The 14859-nt window shown below is 37.4% G+C and overlaps 1 protein-coding gene across 12 annotated transcripts in view; it reads right to left on the bottom strand.

Annotated features, from left to right (window-relative positions):
• CNKSR2 (connector enhancer of kinase suppressor of Ras 2) overlaps positions 1-14859 on the bottom strand; it is a 369205-nt gene that overhangs the window by 154990 nt on the left and 199356 nt on the right. For 10 of the 12 annotated variants that reach the window (XR_012160437.1, XR_012160435.1, XR_012160434.1 and 7 more), the window contains one exon: positions 5524-5670. The exons of the other annotated variants lie outside the window; for them this stretch is intronic. Coding sequence is in view for 7 of the 10 variants with exons in the window: in XM_073357190.1 (XP_073213291.1) it covers positions 5524-5670 (147 nt within the window). In the remaining 3 variants the exon portion in view is untranslated. The remainder of the gene's footprint in view (positions 1-5523; positions 5671-14859) is intronic. 12 annotated transcript variants of the gene reach the window in all.

Genomic DNA, 14859 nt, shown 5'->3' with positions numbered 1-14859 from the left:
ACCAGACCAAGGACTGACTCCCTATAGGACTCCACTAGATATCAGAGAGGTCAGGAAAATTCTGGTCAACTCTTGACAAACATTCTAAAGTCTGGATGCTGACTACCCATTTGGACCTGATCCAAAGCTCACTGAAATCAATGAGAGTCTTTCCACTGACACCAATGGCGTGCACAGGGCCCTCGTAGCTTAGCTGAACCCTCCAGAAACATCACTCCCTGCTTCTCTAGTCCCGCTATGAGCTTGTGAAAGAGTCCAGTCTGGATCAGGAGTCTTCAGCAGGTTAGTTCAAAGTCCTTTTGGCCAACAGCACAAGCACATACCAGGGCCTAGAGGTAGGCTTTGCAGCTTATCCCAAAACAGCATGTGGCAGTTACAGCCCCAGAAATAATAGAAATGGAGAGGTCAGGAAGAAGAATGTAGACTGAAACAGAAGGTATGAGGTACAGCAAACACGCTAAATCTCAGAAGGATTGTTCTAAGGACAGACAAAGTTTGAATACTTTATCAGAGAACTATGCAACTATCTCAAATTGTGGCAGAAATGAAAAACATAGCTTGAAGATAAAACTCCATACCTGACACATATCATTAAGTCTAATGATTGTTAAAAATATGATCATTATGATCTGGAATGTCATTTTAGACTCCACACAATGAACAACAGTAGCAATGGAAAGGGAGTGGGAAAAACAAATCTAGTAAGATTCATGGTTGCATTCATGACATGTTAGCATTTATTAAATGATCACATAATTTAATATTTCTAACTGCAAAACACATCTTAAAAAGTCCCAATATTGCAGCTGCCTAATTCTAGTTTTATAAAAAATATACATTGAAAATCCCCGTATTCACAAATTATGACATGATAAAAATGTATAAAACATAGAACTTTGATAAGTCACAAAAAGGTGGAAAATATTAATTTATGGAGGTTTAAACAGAGAGCCTTCAGATTGCTGTCAAAAAATTCATCTGTTAAACAGGTACAGAACAAAATAGATGTTTTTTCCACTTCTGATGGACATTATACTTCAACCTATGCACATGCATGTACACAGGCTGGGACCTCATTATATGATGTTGTGCAATATATAAAGCCATATTCTAGTCAGCGTTATTCTGTATGCCGAGTCATATTTTTGCACTCTGGTTTCTAGCATGCCTCAGAGATTTGGCTTTTTTATTTTATTTTACTTTTTTACCTCTCAGAGATATTTTCAGCTTATAATAATTGTGAAAAAAAAAATGAGTCAGTTTCTGCTAAAAGAAGGAAACCAAATGAAGGAGTCAACAGAAAGTTTCATTTTTTAAATGTCACTTGTGCATTGCAAGACACTTACAACAGGAACAAGTTGTGGAAAATAAACATATTTCATTCACAAAAATACGCTTGTGGGACTCGTAGTTTTTCAGATTTGCCAACTGGCACTACCAACAAGCCCTTTTCACATCTACAGACCATGAACTTTTGGTTGATGTATTACAAGTTTAGAGCACTACAGGAGGAGAAAAGTTTTTCAGTGGACAACTGGTGGTTAAGAATATTACCAGGACATATTAAAAAAAGCATAAAACTCTCACAACCCCTGTCATCTCCTGCACCGAAATGATTCATATACAGAGTCATTAGTAGCACTTACACAGTGCTGACGTTGGAGTACTTTACTAGTAGTCACCCATCTTATTGGCATACTTAATATTTCTCCATTAAATCTTTTATTTTTTATCTTGCTGCAAATGACGAATTTTCATGTTCGTACATACAATTATCAACTAAGCAGGCAGAGGGCAGTTTACTGACTAATGTGTCAATATTATTCACTCTCTGTTAGAACTGTGATTTAAAAGGTTTCAGTTACAACAACCCAATGTAAACGAGCTCCTTAATTTAATTTGCTGAACCATTTATGCCTCCAAGTTTGATGTGACAACTATTAGAGATGTTTGTGATGGAGGTGCTTGCAAAAACTAAATCTCTGTTTCACAACCAGTGCTTCTTACATTTTGCCAAGTCTCACTTTCCCCTCTAACTCTCAATATGATTTGATTAATCTCAGAAATCACATTTTGCCTTTTTCTTCTGCTCACTCCTCTTGCAGAAGTGAAATAAAAAGCTAATTTACAGGCGCTAAGTCAATAACTAATTAGTACTTCCTGTCCCTACCTGTTGCTACTAATATATCTTATATTTTTTGCTTTCACAAGATCTTGTTTTGGGGTATGGATTTTATTATTGCTTATGCGTGCTGAAATTGTTGAACAGTTTTAGCTTTGAGATGATTGCACACTTATAACATTATCAATTATTTCATGGCATCTTGATATAGCAAATATGTTATGGTTCAAAAAAAGAGACTATGGAAATGCTCCTTTTATCTATTTATGTTAACATCCATTTTTCACCCTCTCCCCATAGTAAGTTTTTCCCACTGCCATTAAACAAAATATCAGCTGTCTGTAAAACTGGCACATACAGATCTTAGGAAACACAAAATAGCAATTTCTAATTGCAAAGTGTAAATTTTGGAGTAAACTGTGTCCTCGACAGTGATATTAGGATTTGTAGAGAAATGAAAATATAATCAAAATAGTATGGATAACTGATGCAGATGTCTGATGCTAATCAGTTAATACTTTTGAACAGCTGTGAGAGTATGGCACATTTTTTGCTTTTATATTAATCAAAATTTGCCATAGCTATTATACACTTATTTAGTATTGAAGCTTTAAAATTGATTTCATCTGGGGCCAACTGGTATTCTGTTTCACTCTAATTTGTTTAAGTTAACAAGACAGATCTTAGCATTATGCAGATTCTGAAATTTGTCTTACTTATTGTTGAAACTTTTCCTACAGAAAATAATTATCCCTCACTTTAGAAAGCCATGAAGTACTGCAGATATACACATATATATACGAACATGCGAAAATAAGATTCCTGGCTTTTTTTTTAATGTCATGTCTAATAAGACTATAACATATCACCATGTCACATCAGGTCTGTATTTATAATATTTTAATAGGATTTCAGTTTCTATTAATCAAAATATCCTCAAAAACTACCTGTATTATTATTGTACAATACTTTTATTGTAAGAAAAAATCTTTAAAATTTCACTTTAAAAACTGTATCTGTTCTGTGTCATTCTAAGTATGCTAAATTGTAAACTAGACCCAAATCAAACAAATTAAGAGAGAAGTGAATTTTCATTTCTGCAATATAGTGCAATGTGCATGTGCAAACCTTTTTCATCTAGCGATTAAATTAAGACTTTGAGGAGTGGGTGAATTATAGGACTCATGCATGCATGTTGGTGCATGCACATTCATTAGAGTCATCATTTCAGAAAAAAATCATGGAGTGGGGGGCAAAGCTGTGTCACCATCCACACTTCCACCTTCTCACTCAGGCCACAGCTGCTCGTGCGGGGTTAGGGGGCTGGTCCTACTCTCAAGGAGGGCGTGGTGGTGGCCTGGTCCTATCCCAGAGAGATGGGAAGGGTGGCAGGCCACAAGAGGTGTTTCACACATGGCCGGCCTGGTGCAGGGACCGGGCCTCTTCCGCCTCTTCTCAGACCTGGCCCAGGTCACTGGCCCATCCAGCTAGTGGGGAGAGGCGGTGCTGACAATGGCCTGACCCCAGTGGCTGCCGCAGGCCTGGGGGAGACACCGCAGCACTGAGTGGTGAGGAACTATGAAAACTGTAATTGCCTCCTCATCCCATAGCAAATGATGTCCCTGATGCACACATCACAGCAGCACAAGCATCTTAACAAGGGAAGGCCGGTGGCTCATGTACACTGCCCTGACATCAGAATCTTCAGGGAAGTTTAATGGAGTCTCACTCCCACGTAAGAGGGCTCATTGAGCCCTTTAAAGACTCATGCTCTCTTGCTGTATGAAACCTAAAGGGTGGAAGCTAGTTGCTATCTGATTCCCCACCCAACCTGTCCCTTTGGAGTAGCCTGTCTCCTCTCTCGATTTAACTGCATATTCATGTGTCTCCACTACTGGTATCCCGTATAAAATCCTGCTGTGGGATCTTTAGTGGAAATAGTCTAGTGGCAGACACTTAAGTAGAGTCAGAACAAATATTTAATGAAATGAACAGACAATGTCACCAAAAAATACTACAGGGGAAACAAGGTACAGTCTCATTTTAAGCAATGATGTGTACTTTTCATTCATGGTTATACTGTCAGCATTGATAAAATCACAACTTTCAAGTAAGTACATTCATATGCCCATTATCATGCATACATATTTTCAGTTATATTCTCAGATGCTGATAAGCTATTTATTGGTTGAAACTTAATGCCACATTTCCAGTGAGTACTTCATGTTTTAAATGCTAAGACAACTTAATCTTTTTAACAACTACTCAAGTTGAAAGACAATGGTATATTTAACCATGGGGGTGGGGTTGAGGAAAGGAAGCAATGAATGGTATTAGTTGCTTTTATAAACCTGTTAGCATTTTAAATGGCAAAGAAAGCCGCTATCAGCAGTAGCATTTGCATATTTAATTTTCCTTCACACTATGACTTTTTATTCCAATGAACAGTATTAATTTTTAAATTAGACTATGTTTAAAATAGGATAATAATCTCTCTTAAGAATTAAATTTTTATGCAAGGAAAATAAAGTTCTTCCTTCTTCCTAGATTATGTCCCAACTGAAGTGAAGAGGAAATTTGTTATTTTTCAGCTTTCATCAATTGGTAAAATGGTTTAATCAGTCTGGAGATAGATTATTCTGGACTTCCTAAAATTTAATTATTAGGAAATAAAGCTATCACAGTGATGTTTTATACTAAAGTAAAATGCCAAATTTTTGACTAAACTATTTCCATTTTTGGCATACTGTAGTTTTATTAAAAAACAAGAGAAATAAAGGGTCAACTTAGACCTTCTGTAGACCTGCACATATTTTAAGTATTAAGGAACTGATCCTTACAAATAATTTAGACATACCTTTGCTCACATGAGCAGACTTCAATGGGACTACTCAGTGGAGTAAAGTCATGCACTTGTCTAAGGTCCTGATCAACAAAATATTTAGGCACATGCTTAAAGTCGTGCACTTGATTAAGTACTTGGCTAAATTGAAAACAAATCGTGTTTTTTCTCTATTTATAAAATATGCTGCAATGTAACCTTAAAAAGAATCTAAACTATAATTTAGCAGCTTCCTAACTATGCATAGAAAAATGAATGGGAGCCTTCAAACAATTCATGTACATTAGAAGAATTACCCTGTAGTTATCTGGGATCATTTTTAAATACTTCCAAACCAGAAAAGATCTTATGGATTGTCTTTTCATTTTAAAAGGTCTAATTAATGGATTAATTTCAACTGAGCCTATGAATACAAGCTGTGGAGATATCATTTCACAAACAAGTTTTCAAAGCATACAAGATTAAATCCATATGCTGCTGAGATGAAGCACAATAAAGCATCACTGAGATAATCTATAGTTAAAATGATGGTGTATGACTTATGATTAAGCTTCATTACCTGCAGAGCAAGGGGCTTCCATCTCATATTTTTCAGTAAAGCTGGTGCTGAGGTAAGCATGCTCTGAGGTCGCTTTTTCAAAGTTAAGATAACACCACTCGGATCCTCTCGTAGTGCATTCACCAAATTTTTCAACTGCCACCCCACCTGGTAACCAGCAAAATCATTACAATAAAATTGAGGTACAGTATTCAAGAGGTAATGTTCCCTTCTTAATAATAACATAATAGGTTTGTGTATATATATATATTTTAGAAGATTAACTCTGTAAAACTGTCAAAATTTAAATTACAGTGTTAGAAAACATGCCACCTAAAAATAATACTTATTATGGTACACTAAAATGGATATGTACCATTTCAGCTATTAGAATGAATAAACTACTGCTACTCCATCCTAAACACACAATTTAATCTCATTGTGATTTTTAAACTAATTATAACTGAACACTGATGTATTTCCTTAGAGGTTAAAGAGTTAAAAGGACCTAGCCTCTATCTTGTATAGTCTAACCCATAGTAACATAATATAACTACACATCTTGTGCTTCATAATTACTGTAAACTCTACTAAATATATGTTGCCATACCTTTACTCTTTAAAAATGCTATTATACTATTAATATTACTGTAAACACCATTAAAATATTACTACTTCAGGCAGATGCAAGCATAACAGGGTTCAGTTAAGGCTTCTACTCTTTACAATGCTATAAAATAAATGTAAAAGGCTAGTTAATTTAAACACCACAGCTTTTGAAATTTTATTCTAAATAATTTCATCAATTTAAATTACCATAAATTAATTAATGAAATCTAGCTACTATACTTGTCCATCAGTCCAAAAACAAATTTTCCCATTTATATTACTGTACTTTGCAAATATTGTGAAATATGGCACTTGATGAGTCTGAAAAGACTAATTGTCCTTTTCTTCTAAATCCTTAGTAGAATTTTTTGGAATAATTTGTTTTATGTAGCTTTTGAAAAAAGGAATGTTGTTATGGTACACAAGTTGAGTAAGCTTTTCAAAAGTGACTAATGATAGATTTTAGATCACTAGTATAGGGCACCTTAAAGGCATCTGATTTTCAGAGAGCAAGCCCTCAGTGTATTCTAAATAAATAAATAAATAAATAAAAAATCATGCCCTGTTAAGGTGTCTCAGATTGACCTCCCAAAAGTTGAGGTACCCAAAATCACAAGTCACTTGAAAATCTTAGCCTATGTGTTTAGAAAGCTATTTGTTTTAACATATTTTACATCCCTCAAGTCTGTCTCTCCTTTTAAACATTAATAACTATGTTTTCTCCTAACTTTAAAGGATCATGATTAAAACATTCTTAATTTTGTTATTTTTACAAGAAAATTTTCTAACTGGTATATGAAATTTCCAAATCCATGAAGTAAATACACATAGTACAATGCTACCTATAGCATGCTGCTACTTATGGAAGGATAAGATGGAAAAATATAAAGAAGTGGAGCATTGATGTTGTCCTTCATTAGTCTAGTACAGCAGTGAAACACATCTGTATGTTGTTTCCCTTTCACTTCAAGGAATTTACTCTTGGGTGCATAAGAACAAACTCAGACTTACTGCAAAACTAGTAACCAAATTTATGCTGCCAAGAAATTAAGTGCAATGCAAGATGCTCAAAATATACATATTATTTAGCTTGTTCATCCATTATGTCAGATCGCACATTGATTTTTGCAATCACCAATTATTTTCAGAGTTGCTGATCTCTGATGAATATGCAATATGCCAATCTAAGTCAGCAACGGTGCCTATGTCAATAGTCTTGAGGCACAGGAAGGCTGCCATCATCATTCTTCATGTGCTACAGTGAACCTAGTCATCCTTTCTCATATAGCAAAATGCATTGCATGAAATGTTAAATTCTCATCTTCTCTCCACCAAAGATGTGTTTGTACAGTACATCAATGTAAACAAGGAAGCAGAACACTGACAAAATTGCTCCTATGGAATCCCTTCTGGACTCCACCCTGGACTTCCAAGCGTGGAAGTAAATATATAAGTTCCAGCCACACTTAGAAGTCCAGGGTGGAGTCCAGAAGGCATTCCATAGGAGCAATTTTATATATATACCTTCACTTCATATATGTCCTTTCCCAGTGTTTTTCACTCCAAAACCACTACTCATTTTGCTACAGTACTTTGAATAAAACTACACATATTCATTTATCAAGTTTTGTAGAATACATTCTCCATCTTGCCATAGTCTCCATTTTACTTTAATAATATATGTAGCAACAAGAAGGTTACAGAATAAAATTTAAAACTTTTTGTTCTCAGTACTACTATCTTAAGAAAAACCACTTTGTGTGTCCATAATGGTGCTTTCTGATTCACACGGATGTAATCAACATTTTTTGTGTTTTTAAGGACCAAGGAAAGTTACCACCTTGAATATACCTGTAATTTCATTCTCCTTTATGCTGTCAGAAACACTGAATTAAAATTCTCACTTGTTAAACACCCTCTCTCTCCATGTAACCCACTGTTCATTTTAATTCTATAACCTTGTACACCAACTGAAAAGATTTCTGTGAAGGAATCCTGGTGAAGAATAAAGCAAAACTAAGAGTCTTGAAGAGGATGACGTGGTGCAAGTTACAGAGTTATGGCAGTAATGCAAGATTCTTGTCATATAAATTGGAATGAGGTCGCATGAGAGAATCATGTCTTGTGCTTTAAAGCCATCCCCTTTCTAAATATAACAGGCAGAAAGATATATAAACTGATTTTTTGGTTATGCTCGTAGGTTTTTAAAAACTACTTAATGTACATTTTCAAACTATGTGGAGATTAACACTGTCCTGCCTTTCCTGGAGTACTTTCAAATAAACAGAAGATTCTCTAACCTTTGTGTAAGAGTTGCAGGGATTAAAGAAGAACACTGAAAATTATTAGGATTTGTACATTCCAATTTAGATTCTCTAGGGCAAAACCAATCTTACTTGACTAAGATCTTTCCAGTGAAAAATTAGCTATAATCTTCAAATGAAGTCCACCTTCTGCTTTCATTGATGCCCTCGTAAGAATCTCATTTCTGGACCAGTCAGCCCTCAGACTGTTTCATCTCTCTTGAATAGGAAATAATAACTTTCTTGAGGGGAACAAGACAGCTATCAGATCGGCAAGGACAGATTAAGGGAAACTGCTACTCAGCACTGATGATCGCCGGGAAGCATAAACAAACCAATGATCATTATAAGATCCCAGCAAAACAGAATAAAACAGAAGTATAAATATAAACTGAATGATAGAGTTAATTTTATTTTAGCTGAGGAGGGGGGCGGTTAAAAGTAGGAAGAGAAGGGGGAGCATGCCTGAAACTGAAAAATGTCAGAGCAAGCTATCCTAAAGGCACTGGATTAAAGCCCTCTTCCAAATAAACTAAATTTATCTTCCAGGAGATCTCTTCAAGATCTCCCTGCTACCATCACCCCCAGCCATTCCCAATTTCCCCCTTTAAGACTTCAGACTTTCAGAACCCCTAGGAGTCCAGGGCACCCTCACGTTAGTGTAGGCCAACAGTGGGATTCTGGTTGGAAACAAGATAGGAGGGTAACTTGGCTACTTGTAGTCAAGCCTTTCTTTGTGTGACACAGTACACATATTTTGTCATCAAAACTGCTTTGTTCTTTTGAGCCTGCTGTTGAGAGAGGTTGGATTGTGTCTTGCAAGGCCTGCCCAAATTCCAAGTAGCTACCCTGCTACTTCATGCAAAGCTAGCTGATTTGCTGCCAAAATTGCTGTTTACTGCTATTCTTATTTATTCACACGGGGAGCTGTGTGAGCAAGACAAGTCACCTCACATTAGACAGGAGAACTAGCTGTCAGTCAAACCACTGAGTACACGTGTATTAACACTGAATGGATCAATTTTGGTGACATTATTGGGACCCTGGTATCTTCGCCCACAGTAGATAATCACATCAGGGAGAGGCAAAGTCTAGCCCATATGACATAATGCCTTTGTACTTTCGGTTTCCCCATCTATGATGTACCATCTCCTTGGTAAAGCAATTTGAATTCCTTAGATAAAATATGTTTCTAATTGCCTCAAGAAAAGAATTAGAAACGTAAATGAAAAGGAGTCACAAGTGTTAACAGTTATCTCCAAAATTCTGTATAAAGAAGCTCCTTCCAAATTGCCCTAACACACACAAACTCATGTACCAAAAAGAGGCACTTGAGTGCTAATTATTCTGTGGGCTGCATGAGGAGGAACATATATGTATTTCTAACAAGTTGATTCACTTACCACCTAAATTAAATTCAGGGGCATTGATTTCTACATTTTCACCACTATACAACACTAAACTGATTCTGTTTCAGTGTGTCTTGTTTTGTTGATCTTGAGGTAAACAACAAACCCAGTCTGGACACCCAACGTTGCTATATGCAAGGTTATGCAAGAATTTCCAGTTTTTATTTTATTATGAGACAAATAATTTAAAAGAATATAAAATATACAATATTTTACAAAATAAGCACAGTGTGGCAGAGCTATGTTTGAGCTTTCAAACTCAGCATTGAATTTCCTGATTTCTAAATATTGAATTAATACTAGCTTTTTGTATGGAATTTCAAAATGCATTAATAAAAGTCAGCTAGTCAACATGTAGGATTTGACCAAAGAGCAGAAATAATTTACAAAGCAACAATGTTTTTAGACCACTGTATTTGGTGCATTTTATTATCTTAAATTCTGTGGATTATCCCATGTTCTTTAAAAAGGAAGAATAAGCAAAACCAACAAAAAGACATCAAAGTTTTAGTACTCAGTTAAGCATTCAAGGAAAGGAAAATTTCATTTACAGCAAACTCCTTTATTTGAATCCTGTTGAAGGGTTCAGAGCCGGTTTTGTTTGGATAGGATTGCTTGGGTTTGTTTTAACACATTGTATTTTAACTCATGATATGACTTAAGAGGCCTACCTGTCCACTTTTAAAAGTTAAGGTTAATATAAGTAACTTAAAAATAATTTACAACATCAATTTTTTTCAACGTGATCTAATCATGACAGGTCTTTTTAGTAGAAGGCAGACCCCATCGTTTAATTTTGCTAAGTACAATGCATGTTACCTCTGACTCAGGACGCATTACTCACGTTATAGTTGATTATCTAGAGGTAGAGCCTGTAATGACAGAGACACATAGATCTTTAAGGATGACAAGAACTACAGCTCCAACAAACTCTCCTCTTTGGTATGTGAACCCTGCTTGTAGCAGGTACATTTGGGTTATAGCGTCACCACAGTCTAAATTAATACTTTTATTCTGAATTCCTATTTTCAGTTGCTGTTAAAATTTGATACAATAATTTTTTTAGCTTGGTCTTAGCCCAGAAACTTTTTTTCACCTCAGAAAGTTAGTAAAATCTTAAGTTGTCTGGATATGAAAAATACTCTGTACCCTGATCATTTAAAAATAGCTTTGTTAAAATCTTCACATTTAGCATGCATGCAAGAAGAGACTGCATCTTCCTTACAGCTTAGCACACTGTGGATACTACAGAAAATAAATAATAGTGCAAACTCCTCCTACAAAATCTTCTTTGAGATTTCCCCTCTTTATGCCACTTTAGAAAAATTGATATTAGCAGCCCTCTTTTCTTTATCTCCTTTCCTAAAGTAAAATGGGAGAGAGTCTAACTACTCCCTTACCCTCTGTCACCCCCTTTGTCAAATCAAATCATCTGTGGGGCAAAGGACTGTCAGCCTTCGAATCCCTTTTCCGCCCCATCCTTCTGGCATTTTGAAAGAGTTGTGGACTGGGACTGACTTTCTGCTCCTTTAGAGAGCCAGATGGTAAACCAGCTCCCCATCCTCAAAAAGCTATGTCAGCACCTTCTGAAGCACCTGTTCTCATGCATAGTACTACAGGGCAGCCGGGCCATCTCCTCAAAAACATTTACTGGCTCAGCAGAAACGTGAGGACCCAAGTGGAGCATTTTTAGGATGCCACGGGATATAGGCAGATGACAGCACTGAATTATCTAAAGTTCCAGAAATTCAGCAAGCATATCTCAAACAACAGAGGCATATGAACTGTTGCATTTTTTTAAAAAATTGGTAGTCTAATTCACATTGCAACATTTATTGGTTGGAGTTAGGGAAGGGATACAGTTCTCTGATAAAATGGATTGGTAAAGGATTTAAAGGAGGTATTCTTTAAAGGAGCAAAAATGGGAGGCTTTGTGACTCCTAAAATTGACGCGATAGGGAGCCAACCCCTTCCCTCCTACATAGCCTTCCCTCTTAACCTCATTCGAGGGGGTGGGGATGGTGAGGCCCCAGCAGCAAGTTGGCTGGGGACCAGGCTAGGTAAGGGGGAGGGCTTTACAGAAGCCCCACAGGTATATATCAAAAATGATCATGGAATTACCTGCAATATACACTTTTATCTGCTGGGTACTCCCAGACATTTAAGAAAAAAGTTGTAGCCTAATTAAACTACATCCAGAGTCTCCTGTCCTCCTTCTAACATAGCCAGAAAAAAGTGTGTCTAAGGAAGAGGGTTGGCAGTAAGCAATGCCTCCATGAAGGGAGGACTATATTTCTTGCATCTATGTTAACTCGTTCCCAATCTACAGAAAAACTGGTGATGTCATTAGATTTTTGCAGGAAAGAGATACATTCCTTCTAAATATAAACTGTAAGGCAGTGCTGGACAACCTGCGGCCCGCAGGCCGCATGCGGCCCATCAGAGTAATCTGCTGGCAGGCCATGAGACAGTTTGTTTACATTGACTGGCTGCAGGCATGGCCGCCTGTAGCTCCCATTGGCAGGGAACGGCAAACCACAGCCACTGGGAGTTGCGAGCAGCCATGCCTGCAGACGGTCAATGTAAACAAACTTTCTTGTGGCCCGCGAGCGGATTACCCTGATGGGCCGCATGTGGCTCGCGGGCTGAAGGTTGCCCACCACTGCTGTAAGGCCTTCTATACTGTTTTCCTGCTTAGCAAACATGCTGATTCTACCAAAAGATTTAATTAAAAGTTATTGTTGAAGGAAATCAAAGCTCTCATGTTACTACCTTGCTTTAATTTTTCTTGTGACAGATCAAAAGACTTCCTTCAATATTTGTGAGAAAAACTGTGTGTGTGGTGGACGGGAGGGCTCCATTCACACAAATAGTTTTCAGTTATTTACACAATCCAAAAACTCTTTAACAAATTATTTGAATGGTCAGATTGCTCTCCTGACAATGAATACAAAATTAATAATAATTATGCATGAAACACTACATTGCATCTACGAAATTATTACCCAAATAATTAGTAACCTGCTGCTCAGTTAAAATGGTCTGATGTACAGTCATCCAGGTTGTGAAACAAAATATTAAACAAAAGGAAGCATTTTTATTCTGCCAGTGGTTGGGCTGGTAACATGACCTTAAACTATCTGCCATGAGGGTTGGTAAATACGCAGACTGACTCCCCCAAAAGAGGTCAGAGGGGAAGGGTATCAGCTGGTAGTCATGTGAAAATCCAGAAAGAATGAAGCAAACAATAGGTTCACCTTTCCTCCCTCCATCCCTTCTGAAGACACTGGAAAAGAATAGAATGCTTCAGCACTATCTCCTCCAGAATACTTTATAGGGTTGGGAAGGGATGGATGCCTAAATTTAAAGAAGCATCAACAGATTCCAAAATTCTGATTTTTTTCAGGTTAGCTCGTCACCAGTAATGAATAATAAATACTCCACACTTCTATAATATTTTTCATCCAAACATCTATGCTTATACTCCCTGTGATTCTGAATGAGGAATACATCACTTGAAGAAGTTTGACTTTGAAATGAAGTTAAATATGATTTTAAAAGTCTGTACTACACATGCACAGTGTTAATTTTATTATTAAATCTAATCATAACCAAAAGAGTGAAGGCCTCAAATAACACCACCACTCCAACAAAGCTTGCATATAAACTATACTGAAGTAGATCACATCTTTTCATAGAATCATAGAATATCAGGGTTGGAAGGGACCTCAGGAGGTCATCTAGTCCAACCCGCTGCTTAAAGCAGGACCAATCCCCAACTAAATCATCCCAGCCAGGGCTTTGTCAAGCCTGACCATAAAAATATCTAAGGAAGGAGATTCCACCACCTCCCTAGGTAACGCATTCCAGTGTTTCACCACCCTCCTAGTGAAAAAGTTTTTCCTAATATCCAACCTAAACCTCCCCCACTGCAACTTGAGACCATTACTCCTTGTTCTGTCATCAGCTACCACTGAGAACAGTCTAGATCCATCCTCTTTGGAACCCCCTTTCAGGTAGTTGAAAGCAGCTATCAAATCCCCCCTCATTCTTCTCTTCTGCAGACTAAACAATCCCAGTTCCCTCAGCCTCTCCTCATAAGTCATGTGTTCCAGTCCCCTAATCATTTTTGTTGCCCTCCGCTGGACTCTTTCCAATTTTTCCACATCCTTCTTGTAATGTGGGGCCCAAAACTAGACACAGTACTCCAGATGAGGCCTCACCATTGTCGAATAAAGGAGAACGATCACGTCCCTCGATCTGCTGGCAATGCCCCTACTTATACGTCCCAAAATGCCAATGGCCTTCTTGGCAACAAGGGCACACTGTTGACTCATATTCAGCTTTTCGTCCACTGTAACCCCTAGGTCCTTTTTTGCAGAACTGCTGCCGAGCCATTTGGTCCCTAGTCTGTAGCGGTGCATGGGATTCTTCCGTCCTAAGTGCAGGACTCTGCACTTGTCCTTGTTGAACCTCATCAGATTTCTTTTGGCCCAATCCTCTAATTTGTCTAGGGCCCTCTGTATCCTATCCCTACCCTCCAGCATATCTACCTCTCCTCCCAGTTTAGTGTCATCTGCAAACTTGCTGAGGGTGCAATCCACACCATCCTCCAGATCATTTATGAAGGTATTGAATAAAACCAGCCCGAGGACTGACCCTGGGGGCACTCCACTTGATACCGGCTGCCAACTAGACATGGAGCCATTGATCACTACCCATTGAGCCCAAATTAACAACATTTGTTTGTTAACCTCCTAGTGCTTTATAAACATTTGTTAATTAAATATCATTACGCTTTTGTGAAGTAAGCATTGTTATACTCATTTTACAGATGTGTAAACCAAAGTACAGAGAAATTAAGTGACTTTCCCAAGAATACAAAAAGTCATGAGCAGAGCTGATAATAGAATCCAGGTGCGTACTGACTCAGAGTACCCCGCTCTTGTCATAAATATAAAGGGAAGGGTAAACACCTTTAAAATCCCTCCTGGCCAGAGGAAAAACCCCTTCACCTGTAAAGGGTTAAGAAGCTA

The sequence above is a fragment of the Lepidochelys kempii genome, chromosome 1 (assembly GCF_965140265.1).
Source record: "Lepidochelys kempii isolate rLepKem1 chromosome 1, rLepKem1.hap2, whole genome shotgun sequence".
Taxonomy (NCBI): domain Eukaryota; kingdom Metazoa; phylum Chordata; order Testudines; family Cheloniidae; genus Lepidochelys; species Lepidochelys kempii.
This window is presented reverse-complemented; position numbering and strand designations above follow the sequence as displayed.